This window comes from Adiantum capillus-veneris, chromosome 25, assembly GCF_014529385.1.
Source record: "Adiantum capillus-veneris isolate H3 chromosome 25, ASM1452938v2, whole genome shotgun sequence".
NCBI classification, from domain to species: Eukaryota; Viridiplantae; Streptophyta; class Polypodiopsida; order Polypodiales; family Pteridaceae; genus Adiantum; species Adiantum capillus-veneris.
Window position 1 is genome coordinate 145,072,849 of NC_140955.1, and position 18,588 is coordinate 145,091,436.

Genomic DNA, 18,588 nt, shown 5'->3' on the forward strand with positions numbered 1-18,588 from the left:
GCGGATCCTGATCACCATTAGCTGCCATCCACTAGAGGTGGGCATATTTGGACTGCTCGTTTCTATCTGCCGCCACCAGCGATATGGACACACCATGGAGTTGTGCTAAACTTAGGAAATATACAGTATAGGCAGAGTAACACAGACAAGCCACGTAGCCGGACACGCTTATTGCTAACTAAAAAAGCTTGGTATTTTCTTAAATTAGCCTGCAAGTAAAATGCTAAATATAACACCGTTTCTTCGCGAGGAAGTACTGCTGCAGTCGCTTGTGCAGATACGAGCCTATTGCTCTGTATGTAGGCAGTGATACATGCCACACAAATGAGGGCAATCAGTGCACACACAGCCATCTGCCTATGTTTTCCTTCTCGCTCATAAATTTCGAGAGACTGTAACATAATTATTCTTTTCTACAAAGAATGCAAGAACAAACCAACTATAATAAAATACAAAGAACGACAGTCAAGAAGAAATATGTAAAACTTATCTTCGTGCTTGAAGGCACAGGGAGTTTCCATAGCCATAGCTCGATACAGAACGCATGCGGTGAGCTCTGATACCATGTTGAACAACCACGCATGAGATAGAGGAGAGAGAGAAGACACCACAATTGCAAACCCCAAAGTATGTGTAGAGCACACACTGATCGAGTACACATATATAGTGGGGACTCCTAGCTATATATAGCATGGGGGTTGGTATATATAGCTCCAACAATGTATAGATTTTTCATTACTTAGTCTTTTTTAAAATAATAGTCTTTTTTCTCTCTCTCTATCGCTCTCTCTGTACCTGCTATTGGTATTGAAATAAAATCATGCATTTCAAAAACACATGCTTTTAAAAAGACTATTTACCATTAGAGTATAATAGTAAATGTACAAATCAATTTATCTGTTCTTTAAATTTTTTTATATTTATTAATTAACAAACATATGTATGATGTTTTTCAGAAGATTTTCAATAGAACAATTCTAAATGGAGTCAAACAATCCAGTTGCTCCTTCAGATGACTAGACTCCAGTATTTATTTCCCCAAATAGTGATAGTTCTGCACAAGCAACTACAGAAACTTCGTTGCTCTCAACAGCGAATACAGAAACTGCTTGGCGGAGCAAGAGAAGAACAGAAGAACATGTTGATGTACATGATTCAGAAGAGGTAATAGTTCAAGACTTCCCCCCGGGTTTTGAACCAGAAGAACGCAGCGACGAGAACGTTGTTGAGGAAGCTACCAAAAACTACTCCAAAAAAACAAAATAATTGCTGTTTATAATTGATATTTAGATAGTTTGTACTATGGAACCCATATCCCGAACAATGTACAAATTATATAGCTGACACGTTTTTTAAAAAAGATCTGATTAATTTAGACCAACTTCTCCTATTTTTGTATGTAGGTTATTCGTAAAAGACATAATATTTAAAATTATCGATACAATAATTATTTATTTTAATACCTTTATGACGTTCAATAACATAGCGATTTTTTGAAAGAACCTGGTATGGTATGCTTTACATTTTTGCACTTGACATTCATATCGTGTTTGTATTTATTTGTTGATTCCTTTTTTGCTAATTTGTATTTATAAAAGTTAGAAAAAGATATTGTTTGTTATTTCTATATGAGCTTTTTTCTCTATGACTCGTACTCATCTTTAAAAAAACTTATATGATATTATTAAATTTATCTTTTATGTTTTAAGCTTTTATTTTTATAGTTAGTATTTGTTGATAGAATATCTATACAATATTATTAAATCAATCATTTCCTAGATTTGGCTAGTATATCTCATGATTGTGTTTTACAATAATATACGATTAGAGTTTCAATATAAAAATATGCATATATATATATATATATATATATATATATATATATATATCCAAAGCCATAACACATTTTTATTATCAGTGTATAGAATCTTACTTGAAATTACATATTTAGAAAACCAAGGCTCTAGTACGTATATGTATCTTTCAAATCATTTAATTTAAAATAAAAAAGTACCATTTTTCATGCATTCTTTTATCTTTGTTCTCATTATAGTAATGGTTATAATTAATAAAATATAGCAAATAATTCCCTTTCAATTATTTAACTTAACTAAATTAGACTACATCTAGGTAACTTTTGAAATTTAAGCCATTTTAAAAAAGTGGTATATAACATTAAGATTGATTTTTTCTTTCTTTGTTACAGCTAGATTTAATGGCATATTTACGTAAGCTGCCTCTTGAGTGTACAAAAAAAATATTTTCTCAATACACAATGGCAGCATCCTGTTGCTGTGGAGTTGAAGTCATCCGGAAATCAGTGAATGCAACAACAACTGAATATTTGGTACCAAATCCGTTTCTTGCGTGGGAAAATTACGTGGATGGTCAATCAGAATTCCGTACTGAACCTTCAACTAACTTTTGTCAGAATATTCAGTGGGCACAAGAACAAAATGCTCAAGGGAATATTATAATAGGGCGTGATATATTATACATTGATGCCCATGAATTACTGATACATCCTTCAAGGGATACTATACGTGCAAAAAAAGCTTTGATGATGAATCAAAAGCTTGGAATCTGTTCAATCGTGATCTTCAAGATTTGGGAGCAAGATGCATTTCGACTCAACTTTACTTGTGCGCCACAACATTTATTTCATGAGCATTTTGGAAAGATCGTTGCCAATAATCCGTTGGGTTTGGATATAAGGTTTGATCATTATTATAAACCAAGATGTGTATGGGACAATGCTCAAATATCAGAAGCAATGGTTGATCAAGATTCTATTTTTTTCATGGATTGTCTCACAGAAAGACAAGCTTACGTCAATAAGATGTGCCACCTTCCATTCTCTGATACAACCAATACTGAAGAATGGTATGAAAAGCATGATAGGCTTACCGATGCAGAGCTAAGTATATGAAAATTAAGCGATTTTGTACGCAGATTTCAAAACATGGAACCCATAGCTAGTTGCAAAAATTGGGAAGCTTCTCCTTACCCTATATTTCTTCCTTGTTAAAAACCTCCTTTCACAGTCATCTTGAATATGTATCTAAATTACATATATATATACCTAAACAATTTGAAGTGAAACTTTTAAGTTTTTTTCATTTGCAACACTTTGCTTTTTTATTTTATTAAAAGTAATATGGTCTGTATAATACTTTATGCTTTCAAATTGTAAGTATCAAAGAGAGAGAGAGAGAGAGAGAGAGAGAGAGAGAGAGAGAGAGAGAGAGAGAGAGAGAGAGAGAGAGAGAGAAGAAGAAGAAGAAAAACGAAGAGAATTCTTAACATCATAGAAACAATGTAAAAAAAAACTCAAAAAACTATCTAGGACTTGAGCAGCTTTGAGCTAATTCGTAATAATAGAACATTATATAATAGAGGCATATCATCTTATTTTAATCCAGTCAAGACGGGCCTCCTCCTTCACTTGTACTTCAGTGCTCCGAAATTTATTTTTATATCCGTTTGTCCTAAAAAGCCACAGAATGCGTATGTATAATGCATCACGCTGCAAATTTACAAGAGAACCAACACTTTTATTCTGTATAACAGTATAATATAACATAGTTGTATCTTAAAATGGTAAAAAGAAAGTTTATTTGATAGGGAAAAAGATGCATAATAGAATGTATCAATAAAAAAAGGAAACTAGATTACAACAATCCAAGAATTTATTTCAAACTCTTAAGTTAGAAAAACATGGTGGGCGATACATTATTAGTGAGTATTGCTCCAAATTATTATAAAGCAACAAAGTAAATAATATTATAAATATAATATAAATAATATATATTTAACATTGTCTATTTAATTTGAATAATATACATTTAATACTTTATATTCTAAATATTACATAAACTATAAGCATAATAAATTTTGTTAGAAATAATTACAATTTCCAAAAAAACTTTTGACGATTTGTATATCGCCATCTTCGTTGTGCTGTATTTTGTCCAGTGACGTATGCCTATACTACCAATTCCTCTCACACATATATCAGATATATAGATTCAATCCATTGCTAATTACAAAAGAATGGGAAACTTCTTTTTACAATGTATTCCTTCTTTACTAAAAATTTTCTTTCGAGACTAGCTTGAATATGTACCTAAATTACCTATATGTATATATATATATATATATATATATATATAGAGAGAGAGAGAGAGAGAGAGAGAGAGAGAGACAAAAGAAGAAGAAAAAGAAGCAAACAAGTTCTTAATGCCATACGAACAATACAAGAGGTCCGAAACTTAAACTATAGATAGCAATAAAACATTACATATTATAAAATATATGTCTTTTTTTTTGTAAGGACATCCATAAATGATTAATTTCTTAAATATTAGTCACATTTAAGCGACCCATATACTTAGTTCTATTATATATAACAATGACATAACTATTTAAAAAAAGGATCAATTATTTATATTACCATGCATAAATTAATATACAAATAACATTCAACTAAAATATTATTTTGAAACTACTCTTTTAACGTAGGAGTAGTATAATACCTGCTTTAAATAGATATACACGAGCCATAAGTTATTTGCATACCGGTTATACTTAATTATTATGTATATTTACAAGAAAAAAAGAATTTTTGGTACACAAATACTATGTTCAATACTGTGCTTAACAAAATAGTATAGTCCACCTACACTCTTTACAATAAAAAATGTAGAGTGCATTATACTATCATTAAAAAAAATGTATATAAAGTATTTACTAAATTTTTTTTGCATAGTGAGAATTATATCTACCTCATTTTGTAATTGTTGATACTTTTACATTGATATTTAGCACTTACATTGCCTTCTTTTTTTACTTTGCTTGTAGATTTCTTTTTTAAAAAAAAGTACTTATGTTTTTTTCTGCTTCTTTCGTTTTGGTCGCAGATTCTTTAAAAAAAAAGTAGTTCACCCATGGACTCAGTCAGTGCCGAGCAGGTATAAATTTACATCTTAAAAAAAACATTTGTTTTAAACGATAAATTTTGCACTTACTTATTAGATTGTTAAAAAAAAGCCCATAGTCAACCATACTATTTATAATAAATATTGTAATTATATATATAAAGAAAATATTTGAGAATAATTAGTAACTTACAAATAGTATAGAGTATATATGCATGTAGTATATACAAATCATTTATTTTAATAGATAAATAGTGCTAATTATTTTTTCATTTCCCTTTGAACTTACTGAACCCCCTTTGCAAGTAGAACGTTGCTATTAGCACACCTACAATGAAGGTCAACGATTTCTCTGAACAAATGAGATCTGGTACCGTCTTTGAAGGGCTCATTCTTAACAGATACGGAACATATGACCAAGCTTCTTCTACGAACATGGCTCCGTTCCTACAAGCAGACCTTGTCGATGAAGAAGGATTCACAACGATTACACTGGAAATTAATAAATCTCAGATAAACAAATTTGAGTCCATTATTCAAAAACAAACGTGGATCAGGATAGAGCATTTTCTAATCCAGCTAAAAAATCCTCCGTACAACAAAGGCGATGCTCCAGTAATTATTGTCCCTGACAATAATACAGTGATACAGAAACTCCCAGTTAAGAACATAGAAATTACGTTCTTCTCGAATGCAAAAATTGTTGAGTTGACTCATGTTTCAGAACATATTGAGAAAGAAGATACAATCTCTGCAGTAGTGATCCAAGATGGAGGGCCAGAAGTTATAGACAAAGATAAAACCATTTTCCATATACAATTTGCAGATGGCGTGAATGAATATGATCGGCGTGATGTAAGTACTAGATTCAATTTTATACAGCGAGTAGCCAATATTATATATACCTGATCGATGTTCTCTGGAAAATATATTTATGAAGGTTGTCTTCATGAGTGGATGTGAAGAAGACCGAAACACTATTTTAAATGAGTTTAACAATAAAAAGTACGCAATATTCGTGCTCAAAAATTTGTTCTCCAGTTCATATAGAGGCAAACAGTCTTTGCAATTTCGCACATCTTCGATTGTAGTCCCCGTTACTGACGACGATTGCAAACATCATTTACAGAATGTTGCCGATTTTTGGAAAATGTTAAAAGAGGTAATTTACAGTATCACATACTATACTCAAACACTTAAAAAAAAAAGATGCGCACATATATATGCACACTCCTCTACATATACATATACATGCGAAACTTGAAGCATTGTTATTTGTACAGGTGAACGGTTGTTTGGTTTTTGCACCTCCAACCCGTCCATTTTATATCGGATGTGAACGCTCTAGCTGCAGAGTCCAAGATAGTTTCTACTCTATGCCTAATACCAACACAACCGAATTATATTGTACACGTTGCTCCAGAAATACTCGAGCGAAGCCTGTCCCATACTTGACTGGGACAATTCAGAGTGATGAGATTTGTATGAATGTGTTTGTAATAAATGACTGGGTCATGAAGCTCCTTGATATAAACGAAGCAATCGACACATTCTTTCAAAACCACAAGAAAGAGTTTTACAAGAAAGTCATTACTGCACGTATTCAAGGCCATTTCAAGATAAATAATGCAAATGCTGTTGTAGATTACGAAGGAGTATCTTTCAAAAAGATTAAAATTGCTGAATCATCACAGGTATATATCGTCATTGGCATATTTTTACAAAAAAGTATTTTTTCGTTAAAACCTCTCACGTTTTTATGTTCCTTTCTCAAGGAGTCTGTAGCATGCTCACTGGAAATGTAAATTCAGGTATTCATTTCCGCTACTAGATGCATGGTCACTACTTTTACTCTGAAATAATGTTTTTCCTGCTTTTACAGGGACTTGGTGCGAACAGCTTCGAGTATTAGACATTCTGAGAGAAGCGAAAAAAATATATATACTTGTACATGGACTTGGTCATTTTGTATAAAACACAGACGTTTTACACATTGACAAACTTTACTTCCTTGTAAAAACTATCAAAAATTTATAAGACAAATGGCACACAGCTTACTGTATAAAAACTGTACATATTTTGAAGCAGGATTAGAATGTTCGAAAGATGATATATATGTACCTGGTGATTGCTTGTTCAATACTCTTAGTTATTTACTGGATAACACAGTCTCCTCTACTATACTACGAAAAACTATCATTAATAGCTTCATATCTTCTTTACATAATTATAATAATGAAGCCCTAAAATGTTTAAAAAATTTTTTGTCGCTTGATATCTTGTTGACTTTGCACAATGTCTACTCTTTAAATGAATATTTTGAAAAAATGCAGCTACCAGCATCGACTGGAGGTTTATGGGGAGACCACTTTTGCATATTTTGGTTTTCTCGCTTATTTAATAAGAGTGTAACACTATGGTCCAAGACCTCACACAAAACATATATTACATACTCGTCTGAGTTTAATAGAACTTTACATATACTGTACGATGATCGACTTGTATATATTGGACATTTTGAGCCCTTAGTCCCACACCGACCTGCTTGTACTGCTAACCACAAAAATATACTGACGCAAGAAACTACTACATTTTATCCCCGTTTTGTGATTTGCAAACAGTGAAAGATTTTAATTTTAATGTTGGTGATTGTATGTTTGACTCTATTGCATTCTTGCTTAACTATGAAAACACACAAGAACATTTGATTATCAGAAGCGAAGAGCTAAGACACAGAAGCGTCACTGAACTAGTTGAAAGTCTTCATAAAAACGATCCCGTAGCTATCGAAACAATACAAATCCATTTAGCACCATTCTTTCTACAAGAAACTCATGGTATTGAGACTGTAGAAGAATATCTTCAACAAATGATACTACCATCATCTCTAGGTGGTTTATGGGGAGATGCAGTTATACTATATTGGATTGCACGAGCTCTCAAATTAAAGATCAATGTGTGCGGCTCATCTTATCATACAATATTATTTGATACAACCTTCGTGAGCAATAATAAAATATTGAATGTACTTTTTCATGACGAATATGGAAAAGAGGGACATTACGAACCTCTTATTCCAATAAATAAAAGAACAAATAAAAGAAAATCAGCTCAATATATTGAATGCCAGAACAAGAAAATAGTACACACAGAAAATGAGAATTTTGTATTTAGAAATAAGTATAACCAACAGAATAAATTTGCCCTTCAAGAAAGGAAAAAATATATAAAAATGGAATAAATTTTTTGAGGAAAAGCTATTAGAAATTTTTTGAAACAATATACATGCAAAAAAATAAGAAATATCTAGTATATTTTTAGAACAAAATCAAAATTTTACTGGAACTTTGAATGCAGTTAATACTAAACTTACAAGGTTGTTAAAAAGACAAAACTCTTCTAAAAGTTTTGAAAATATAGAACATACTAGGCCACTAAAATGGAACTCGTATACAAATATAAAATTGCTTGATTGTTATAAAGAACAACGACTAGTATCGAAAAAAGAAATTTGTACTAATTTTTTGCACCAAATCAATATACCAATAAATAACCTCAATAAAGTAAGAAAACATCTGGATTTCCTACTTAAAAAAAAAAAGACAAACATCCAGAAGAGAAACTAGAAGAAGATACAATATCTGCCGATTTCAAGAGCGAAATTCAATATGTTATGACAACATTTCATGAAGCTACGCAAGACATACCCATAAACCCTTGTGTTTGTTGCAAACAATTGTGTTTTTCTAATGAGATAACTTTAAATCATGCATATGAAATACGAATGATTGAGCATGAAACCTTGTCTATTTTGAACCAAGACAATGCATCAGAATATCAACTATGTACTAGTTGCATATATTATTGTACAAAAAAGAAAATCCCAAAATTTACCTCCCCTTCATTTATTCAAATGAATGAACCTATTCCATCAATCTATATTCTTAATGAATTTGAAGAACGTTTAATTGCACCAAGAAACACATTTTGCCAAATTCACCAATATTTTCATTATGGACAATTTCTACTACGAGGAAGTATAATCAATATTCCAGCAACAATCGACATAATTTGCAAATTATTGCCTCGAATAAGCATTGAGAACACAACTATAGGCATAGCCATAAAGCGAAAATTAGAATATAAATCAATTTATAAAAGTGGTCAGATTCAACCACGATATGTAATTGAAGCTTTACTTGACTTGATTTATACTCCATTATATAAAGAATATGCAGTACAAATTCATGAAGAACTTATTCAACAACTCCTTAGTCTCCGATCTTCAGAATCTAATAACAACATACACGATTTTAGTTCATTGAATAATATAAATTTTGAAAATCACAACATCGAAAATAACGAACTTCATGAAGAAGCAATCGAGCCACATATAGATACTTTAATACACAACTTTTTAGATTCAAACGACTTTTTTGATGCTTCTTCAAACGTTTTAACTATTACGCCTTGTCAAAACAAAAAACCATTAGGTATATTTGTTGATAAAGACTGCGAAGAACTAAATTTCCCTTCCCTTTTTAATGGGAAAAGACTCTACAAACCACTTGGACCCTACCGATATATATACCAAGACATTTGTCAGTGGGAAATCAAAAACAAATATCGACGATTTGCTAACCATATAACAAACATATTTTTTAAAGCAATAAAAATAATGATTCATCAGATTTACTCATCAGCATGGATAAGACTTAGAAAAGCTACACTAAACAATCGAGTACTATGTGTCAAAGACGTCAAAACAAAAGAAAACCTTGAGAATATACTACATTCAGATATTGGTTATAGAGACCTTCAACGATTACGAATTTCTCCAGATTACTATGAGCAATTACGGAAAAATGTTTTCGCAATGATCCGTCAGCTTGGACCACCTACTTTTTTTGTTACATTTACAAGCGGGGAACGTAATTGGAAGCCATTACAAAAAGCACTACAAACTCTCTCAAAAAACAAATCGCTCCAAAAGAAACAACCAAGTTTGCAAGACTACATAAGAGAAGACTCAGTTACATGTGCACGGTATTATAACCACAGAACAGCATGCTTACGGGACACATTGAAACGTGCATCATTTATATAGGGTACAATCAAAGATTTTTTCTTCGTTACTGAGTTCCAATCACGTGGAAGTGAACACAATCACAGTCTTCTTTGGATTGATAATGCTCCGATTTACAATGGAACAAACGAAAAAGAAATAGTCACTTTTGTAGATCATTACATATCTTGTGATAAGACACAAATTGCAGAGCACTTGCAACACAGTCAAATACATTTTCACACGCACACATGTTTATAAAAAAAAAAAAACGTTGTAGATTTAAATTTCCAAAACCACCATTTTTAAATACAATTATTCTTAAACCTCTAGAAAAACATTAGGAGAAATATGAACCTTGCATGGGCCTTGTAAGGAATCCTAATTTTTAGGGATTAAGGCTAATGTTGTGTGGGGTTTAGGGGGCAAGGGCATTGAAGAAGGTAGTTTTGAGTAGGCTTTTCTAGCCTTTTTTTTAGACAAATGTAGGATGTGGACCTAAAGGGTTACTTTCTCTCTCTAGCTTTTTTTAAAGTGAAAGAAGCATAGGGGTGTGTCCACATCAGCAAAAACGTGCAACAAAAACGTGGGTCACAAAGAGACAAAATTTGACTTTTTAAAAAAAAATTCATTTTTACTTGTTTCTAACTTAAAACTCCCTCCCAACATATATACATATCCAAAAATCATTTTTTGACCCATTTTTTAACCCACAAGCTTAGAAAGTCCATTTTTTCAAAACTCTTTTCCCCCAAAAAGTAATAAACATTTTGTTCTCTCCTCCTCCTCTCTCCTCCCTCCTCCCTCCTCTCTCTCTCTCCCTCTCCTCTCCCTCCCTGCCCCTACCTTCCTCCTCCTCCCCAATCTCTCCCTCCCCCCCCTCCCTCCTTCTCTCCTCCCATCTTCCTCAACCTCTCTACCCTTCCCCCTCTATCTTTTCATCATTTTCTTCCTCACGCAACAACTTCCATGGTGCTCACGGACATCACAAATGGTTTTCTTCCACCACCACGTACTCCGCACACCAAAAGCATACATATTTGCTTACCCACGGCATTTGCACCGAGGACCACTAGTGAAGGTGATCAAAAGTCATCACAGGAACGTCGCACCGCTTGTGAGACCAATGTTGACATTTGGGTGGATGGACATTTGTACCCTTACGATCCTATGAGCCGCTTCCATCCACCATTTAATAGCCTTTCCACATTTCTTCAATTTCTTGGGAGGGGAGAAGCAGGTTTGTTAGGCTATTGCAAGCGGTTGTGTATGGGTGCAGGTGCTTCTTTGCATATGTGGATGCACGAATGTCAAGCTCTTCACCTCAAGATGACGGCATTACAAGAGAGTGTTGCCTCTTCGGAGAGGGTAGTTAAAACTCTTGAACAACAAATGCAAGAAAAGGAGTCCCACATCCAGAAGCTTACCAACACCATCACATACTTGAAAGAAACACCCCTTGGTGCAAGGGAACTCAAACACACGTATTTATCCATTGAAACTCTTGCACATTTGGGAGGAGCACGCAAACGATGAGTTACAGCCACAAGGTGATTTGGTCTTTACTTGCATGATGCATTCTTACTTCACACTATTTTCTAACATTTATGTTTATTTGTTGCTAGAAACTTCATCCAGGAGGCATGCGGTGGAACAAGCTAAGATGATCGAGTCAACCTTCTCACTAGTTGTCTCAATACCCAGGACGTGATTTCTATCTTACAATCACCTGGAGGTAAGCACATTAAGGATGCAGTCACCAAGGACCTTATGCGTAAATTAAGAAATGTGGTTAGTGATGATGACGTTCAACAACAAGCTTGTGATGAGATTGGAATAAGCACCAAAGCCTATCAGGCTATTTTCCAACTCCTAAAGGATGCCCTCAAAGAACATGGCATTATGGAAAACCTATTTCCCGTTCCTCACAAGGCCAAGCTCGCAAAGAAGGCCACAAACAAAGATGTGTTCTCCCGCATTGGGACATACCTACACATTGAGGACACAATGCCAACTTCCCTTTATGCTTTGTGCGCAACAAAGACAAGGGGAAAAGGTAAGAAACAATCCATAAGACCTTCGGAGAAGGGCTTTCCTTACACAATGTGGAACAATATTTTCGTGGATCTTAGAAGGCTTCAAGAAGCCATGTTTAGATTTTACGAGTTACCTGAAGAAGGTGACACACTTTACTTTTTTCTTTGGTATTATTCTTATTATAACTCTAAAGTTTAAGGTCTTAGCACTATTTATTTTGTAGTGCTTGGCACAAAAGTCGCTTTTGTGTTGAAACTCGATGAGTGTCAAATAGTGAAAGGCCGAAGGTTAGAAAGGCTAAGTGTCACTCTAATGAACGAGGCCCTTCTGCAAACCAAGCGAAGGGATTCAATCGAGCCATCTCCCACCCCATCTTTTAGCGTGCAATCAGAGAAAGACATTTGGTGGTTGGGTGCTATTGAGGTGCCCAAAGAGACCAATGGAGTACTTTCATGGATTTTTGAGAGAACTCCATGGATCACAGAAATAATACACTCCCAAATTGCAGTTCAGAAGTTGGAGATTGAGGGTTTTGGTAGTTATGATGTGGAGTGGCACTTAGGTGGGGATTTGAAGACCATAAAGTGTTTGCTTGGCTGCAAACAAGGGGCTTCTTGTCTCATGCCTTGTCCATTTTTCACTCGAGGGTACAAACCTAATGGAAACAAATCACATAAGAGCACTACAAAGTCGTGATGTCGGAGATAAAGGTAGAGAATGGGAAGTGTCTATTCTGAGATGTCCCATGCTCAATGCCCCAGACCGTGATCAAAAGGACCACGCTTGGAATCCAATCTTTCGATTTCCTCTATCGAATGTACATTTTTGTACATTACACGCATTCATGCACATTTTTGATAGGCTATTGAAGCTCCACATTGACTATGCTTTCATAATGAAACCGTTGGAAAAGTCCCAGGAAGCGATTGAAAGAGTGGAGGTACTCTTAAATTCCATTGGCTGTCACGGTGGAAATGTGTCTATCGTTGCTGCAAAGAACACAGGGGAGGCCCATGAAATTGCTCAACAAGTGTCAATGAGTGGACAAAAAGCTAGACACTTTTTGAAGAAAGTTTTCCAAGGAAAGCCAAGTCGATATGATGCTCAAAACAGCTCCAATCAGCAGGCAGGTAACCTTTGGGAGCTTTGGAAGGAGTGATGCAAAGCTACTACCGACAATGATTCAAATGGTGAGCTTGCAAACAAGCACAAGCAATTTTGGGCACATTTTGATAAAATGGTCAAGCTTATGGGCCTTAATAGCACAACAGAAGAACAACGCCAATCAGCCTTGGCGGATTTTACCAAGGTCTTCACCCTTTCTTGGGGTGAAAATAACATCACACATTACATGGTAAGTCATTCTACATGGTGTATTCATTACAAGGGATTGTTTTTATTTAATAATGTGGATCGTTTACTCATGTGAACAACATATCTTGTTTACGCATGGTGCATTTTTTATGCACAAGTATGGATCGCTTGAAATTTTTGGCACTCAAGGCATGGAGAAGTCCCATTATCTAGCAAGGGGAGTGCACTTCAAAAATACTCGACATGGTGGTGGAATGGTGCAATCCAATTATTTGGAGAAGATGTTCAATTGGTTTTTTCGCACAACATTTGCTCGTAAGCTCACAATGGAGCGTGCGTGACAATCCAAGATTGCTATTGAAGTGTGGAAATGGAGTCGTCAAGAGCATAGCAACAAGTGGCAAATGTCGCAAGGTCCCACAAAGCATGCTGCATGGCAGTGATGTAGCGTGCGGCAAGGATCAAAGTGGATACTACGCGAGTCACTAAACGTGAACGCAAGGTCCAACTCTTAGCGACATGTTTATTTAAAAAATAATACTTTAAAAAAAAAATTAGTGTGATTAGGGCCCTTTTTAAATGGGCCCTTATAAATATTGCATGCTCTCATAAACCACTCATTTCTTAAGAACAGGTGAGCTCCTACCAATGAAATGGAGCGCACCAAACAAACCGCGAAAGAGCATCCACCTGCCAACAAAAACACCCTCCAAGGATGTGAGAAGCCGTCATGGCTTAAAGGCACAAGAAAACAGCCACGAACGCCTGGTCGTTCCAGGAACTCATCTAGTAGTGGGCATGGTGGTAGGGCACGAGAGTCATCGAGGACTGTTGAATCTCCACCTCCTCAAGATATAACACCTAGAAGGAGAATGAAGCAACGTGCCCAGCGCTGGAGAGAAGAAGAGGGCCAGCAAACAACACATTCCGATAGGGAGCAGCCTTCGCGCCACCAATCACAAGCAGGACCATCCAGGACTCGGGTGGTCCATATAGACACTGAATCAGAGAGTGAGCCACCATGGCTGCAAGAAAAAATACCGCGCACACATCGGGTGGCCGTTGGGGGGAAGACATTGCTTGGAGGCCAGGGAGCTCTCCCCACACGACAAGATCGGCAGCCAAGGGAAGAGGAAGAATCAGAAGAGACTGCAGAACCAGCCCCTAAGCATGTAAACAGGCGCAAGTCTAATTTTTTCAAGAAGACTAAACGCCGCCCGCCAGCAAATGTGCAAGTGTCCCCAAGACAACCGCAGCAGCGTCGAAAAATAGCGAGGGCATTTGCAGAAATCCTCCACTACCAGAAGATGACGGAGCTTTTGATTCGACGCGCCCCCTTTGCTCGCACTATGAAGGAGGTGCTTCAAAGCTATGGAAATCAGTATAGAATGCAAGCAATAGCGCTAGAGGCTATTCAAGAAGATGCAGAGGCCCACATCATTTCGGTGTTGGAAGATACCAACCTATGCGCCATACATGCAAAGCGAGTGACAATACAACCAAAAGATATGCAGCTTGCACGTCGATTGCGACGAGACTTCGAGCATTAGCCAAAGTTACCCCTCTTTTTGTATTGCACACCCTTATCTTTGTAATGATTCGACTTTCCAATTCCAATATGATCAACAATTGTGTCTACTGTGTCTATTATCTGTGTAATGAAATGACTTCGTAATTTCAAGTTCTGTATGTAATTGCAGTCAATTTTAGTAAATTTGTGCTTTTTAAGTACCCTTGAGGGTAGATAAACCTATAAGGGGCAAAAACAAATCCTGGCCACAAGGGCGCGCAAATGGCCCATCCAAAACTGATGGATGGGCCATTTGCGCGCCCTTGTGGCCAGGCTTTTTTTTGCCCCTTGTAGGCTTATCTACCCCCAAGGGTACTTAAAAAGCACAAATTTACTAAAACCTATTGGTTTTGCATCATTATTTTACATGGATCCTTTTGGAAACCCTTTTTTGGCCATTTCAAGCGTCTATGCAACATTAATTTGGATTTTTCAATGTCCAATGTAATTGGACTTTTTGGTGCAGGGGTGTACTAGGTAGAGCTAAAGCAGGTGATAGTGTGCTGGAAACTTCATTTCATAATTGATTTCACCTTTTCTAGTGTCCTTGAGTGTGAACATATGCTGGAATTACCATAAAAAGGGTGCATCTAAATGAATGATACAAAACCAATCCATTACAATAAATTTGTGCTTTGTAGGTATCCTAGGGGGTAGATTAGCCTAATAGGGGCAAAAAAAAGCCTGGCCACAAGGGCGTGCAAATGGTCCATCCAAAACTGATGGATGGGCCATTTGCGCACCCTTGTGGCCAGGCTTTTTTTTGCCCCTTGTAGGCTTATCTACCCCCTAGGATACCTACAAAGCACAAATTTACTAAAACCTATTGGTTTTGCATCATTATTTTACATGGATCCTTGTGGACACCCTTTTTTGGCCATTTCAAGCTTTGAATTCCCTATGGGATATAAAAATAAATAACATATTGTGAAACCAAGTTTCTATGCAACAGTAATGTGGATTTTTCAAATGTCTAATGTAATTGGACTTTTTGGTGCAGGGGTGTACTAGGTATAGCTGAAGCAGGTGATAGTGTGCTGGAAACTTCATCTTATAATTGATTTCACCTTTTCTAGTGTCCTTGAGTGTGAACATATGTTGGAATTGCCATAAAAAGGGTGCATCTAAATGAGTGATGCAAAACCAATCCATTGCAATCAATTTGTGCTTTGTAGGTATCCTAGGGGGTAGATTAGCCTAATAGGGGCAAAAAAAAGCCTAGCCACAAGGGCGCGCAAATGGCCCATCCAAAACTGATGGATGGGCCATTTGCGCGCCCTTGTGGCCAGGCTTTTTTTTGCCCCTTATAGGCTTATCTACCCCCAAGGGTACTTAAAAAGAACAAATTTATTGAAACTGACTGCAATTACATACAGAACTTGAAATTACAAAGTCACCAATCAAAAAAAAAATCATATCACCAATTGAAACAATTTTGAAGATTGACAAATCACATTCAAAAGAATTTGCAATATAGAGAGACAATTTCAAATATTTTTTATTCCTTCCAAAACGGTGATTTTACATCATGTATCTGAGGAGTTCATAATTTTTTTGACCATTTCCTGGCGCCTATTTTGCGCGTAAGGCAACTCCCCAGTCAAGAGGGACTACGCTATGGCCTTTGGGTCAGTTGAGCCAATGGAAGCATGTATCCCTATCTGGGCAAGCACTTTACCACGAAAGCCAGTGCCAAACGCTGTGCATACAAGGGATCTACGCACTAGGAACACTTGATGCGCAGTTTGAGTAATGGTGCTCAAACAAAAAACTTGCTCAAAGCTTTTAACGACCAAGTCATAAAATGGGCTTGGGGAGTAAATTCATTATGGATAATGGCCACATCGCCAGGGGGGAGTTGTCCTAGGTAATGCGCAAGGGAAGCTTGAGGTCCAAAGCCCGTGCGCTTGCCACCCGTCCTTGCAGCAAAATCATCAACCTCCACAACATCCTGTCATAAACCGATGAAGGTTGAGTAAAAAGACAATGAAGGATAAAATAGTAACATGAAAATTAGGATACAGTTTACCTCCTGCTCCTTGTCGTCCTCCTCCCTGTTGCCCTTTTTATCCAAGTCAATGCTCCCATGCACCACAGATACGAGCTTTGGATCGTCATATGGGAGGTTGCATAATGGCATAGGCATCCTAGCAGCCTCAACCTTGGCTTGCGTGGCTTGGAAATCTTCATCGGCCACGTGCAACTGCTCTGCTGCCAGGACCTCCGCACATACAAATGCAATAGTGTCAGCAATAGAGTCCCCATCTGGCAAGAGCTTGCTTTCTAGGGCATCTGGCGTATTGTCTAAGGGACATTTGCTGCTCTTGCATAGCACACTCAAGCATTTATCCATGCGCAGGCCAAATGCTTTCTCCAAATCATGCAGGAACACATACTCCTCCCCATCCACTAACACTGAGGAGAAGCGGCTTATTTCTACCTCTGGGATACCACATCCATCAGTGGTAGTGGCACTGGAGTGTCACTAGGGCCAGTCGCAACTATGGATTTCTCAACCACTTCCTCAAGACCCCTAGGATACTCGAGCCGGTGTGATTTTCCTTCTGCTGCAGGGTTCATGGGTATAACCTGCTGCTCCTTGGTGTCCTTGATAAAGGACCCAACTTGAAGGTGTGGTAAGCGGAGCTCCTCCAGATCAGGTTCCTCGCTCACCAAGAAGATAAATGTGCGAGCCGAGAAAGGTACTCCACCCCCAACTTGCGCTTCTTGAGCGCTGACACCCCAGGGGCTTGCTCGTCCAAGTAATGGCCTGCATCGGTTGCAATTTCTTGGAATCGTTGCAACCGCTTGGAGAATGGGCGATCACCTTTGTGTATATAGCGCAAAAGATCGCAAGGCACCCAGATCCCTGCATGTGGGGGGATAGATATAGAATATTTTATGATGTGCTCCTCCATGAACGCAAAAATCTCCTCAAATGCATCCATGTGAAGGGCAACTGTGGCGTCAAGGTCAGGGAGACGAGAAAAAAAGGTGTGGAGGTCCAACTTCCCTTTGTATTTGGTGTCCTCGAGGAAGAGGATGAAGCGTGACAAAGGGGTGGATGTGGGTGCAGATGCAGAGGCTGTGGCAACATCCATGTCTAGCCTGGGGTGTAGATAGAGAGCGGAGGAGCTCAAGAGTTGCAAAAGTGAAAATAGTGAATGAGTTAGGTGGCCCCCCTTTTATAATGGACCCTTTTTTTAAGACATTAAAAAAAAAGGCACTTTCACCAAAAAATGATTTCTCATCCCAATGCAAAAAATTATATTCAAAGGCATGTTTGCCGAAGCAAATCATGTTGATTACAGCGGGGATCAATATGAAAATTGCAATAGTTACAAAGTTATAAGATTGATAGCATAGTTCCATCTATCCCCCAGTCCTCCTCGACCTTCCATTTGTCTTCCATTCTCTTCCCAATCTGCGAACATTCATTACAATAAGCATCCAATGATCGACAAACCATGATGTATTGAAAATGTGATGGAAGGATTCTCACCTTGTGACCTTGTAAACGAAATTGTGCTTGTTGAAGGGTCTCAAAACCCATAATAACCAAATGTTCTCGAACATTACTGAGAGTCCAATGCTTGTTCACTTGGACTGCCTCCAAAGCATCGTTGGGCATCTTCACTGCAATGTCAAAGCTTGCAATAGCGCCG

General features: G+C 36.9%; 1 protein-coding gene across 1 annotated transcript; it reads left to right on the forward strand.

The window, feature by feature from the left end:
• Nucleotides 1-5,270: 5,270 nt before the first annotated feature.
• Nucleotides 5,271-6,849, forward strand: LOC147425802 (uncharacterized). The gene is made up of 5 exons (XM_086500117.1): nucleotides 5,271-5,597; nucleotides 5,646-5,792; nucleotides 5,878-6,099; nucleotides 6,221-6,631; nucleotides 6,820-6,849. Exons 1-5 carry the CDS (start codon nucleotides 5,271-5,273, stop codon nucleotides 6,847-6,849), a joined length of 1,137 nt encoding a protein of 378 aa, XP_086356243.1.
• The last annotated feature ends 11,739 nt before the right edge of the window (nucleotides 6,850-18,588 follow it).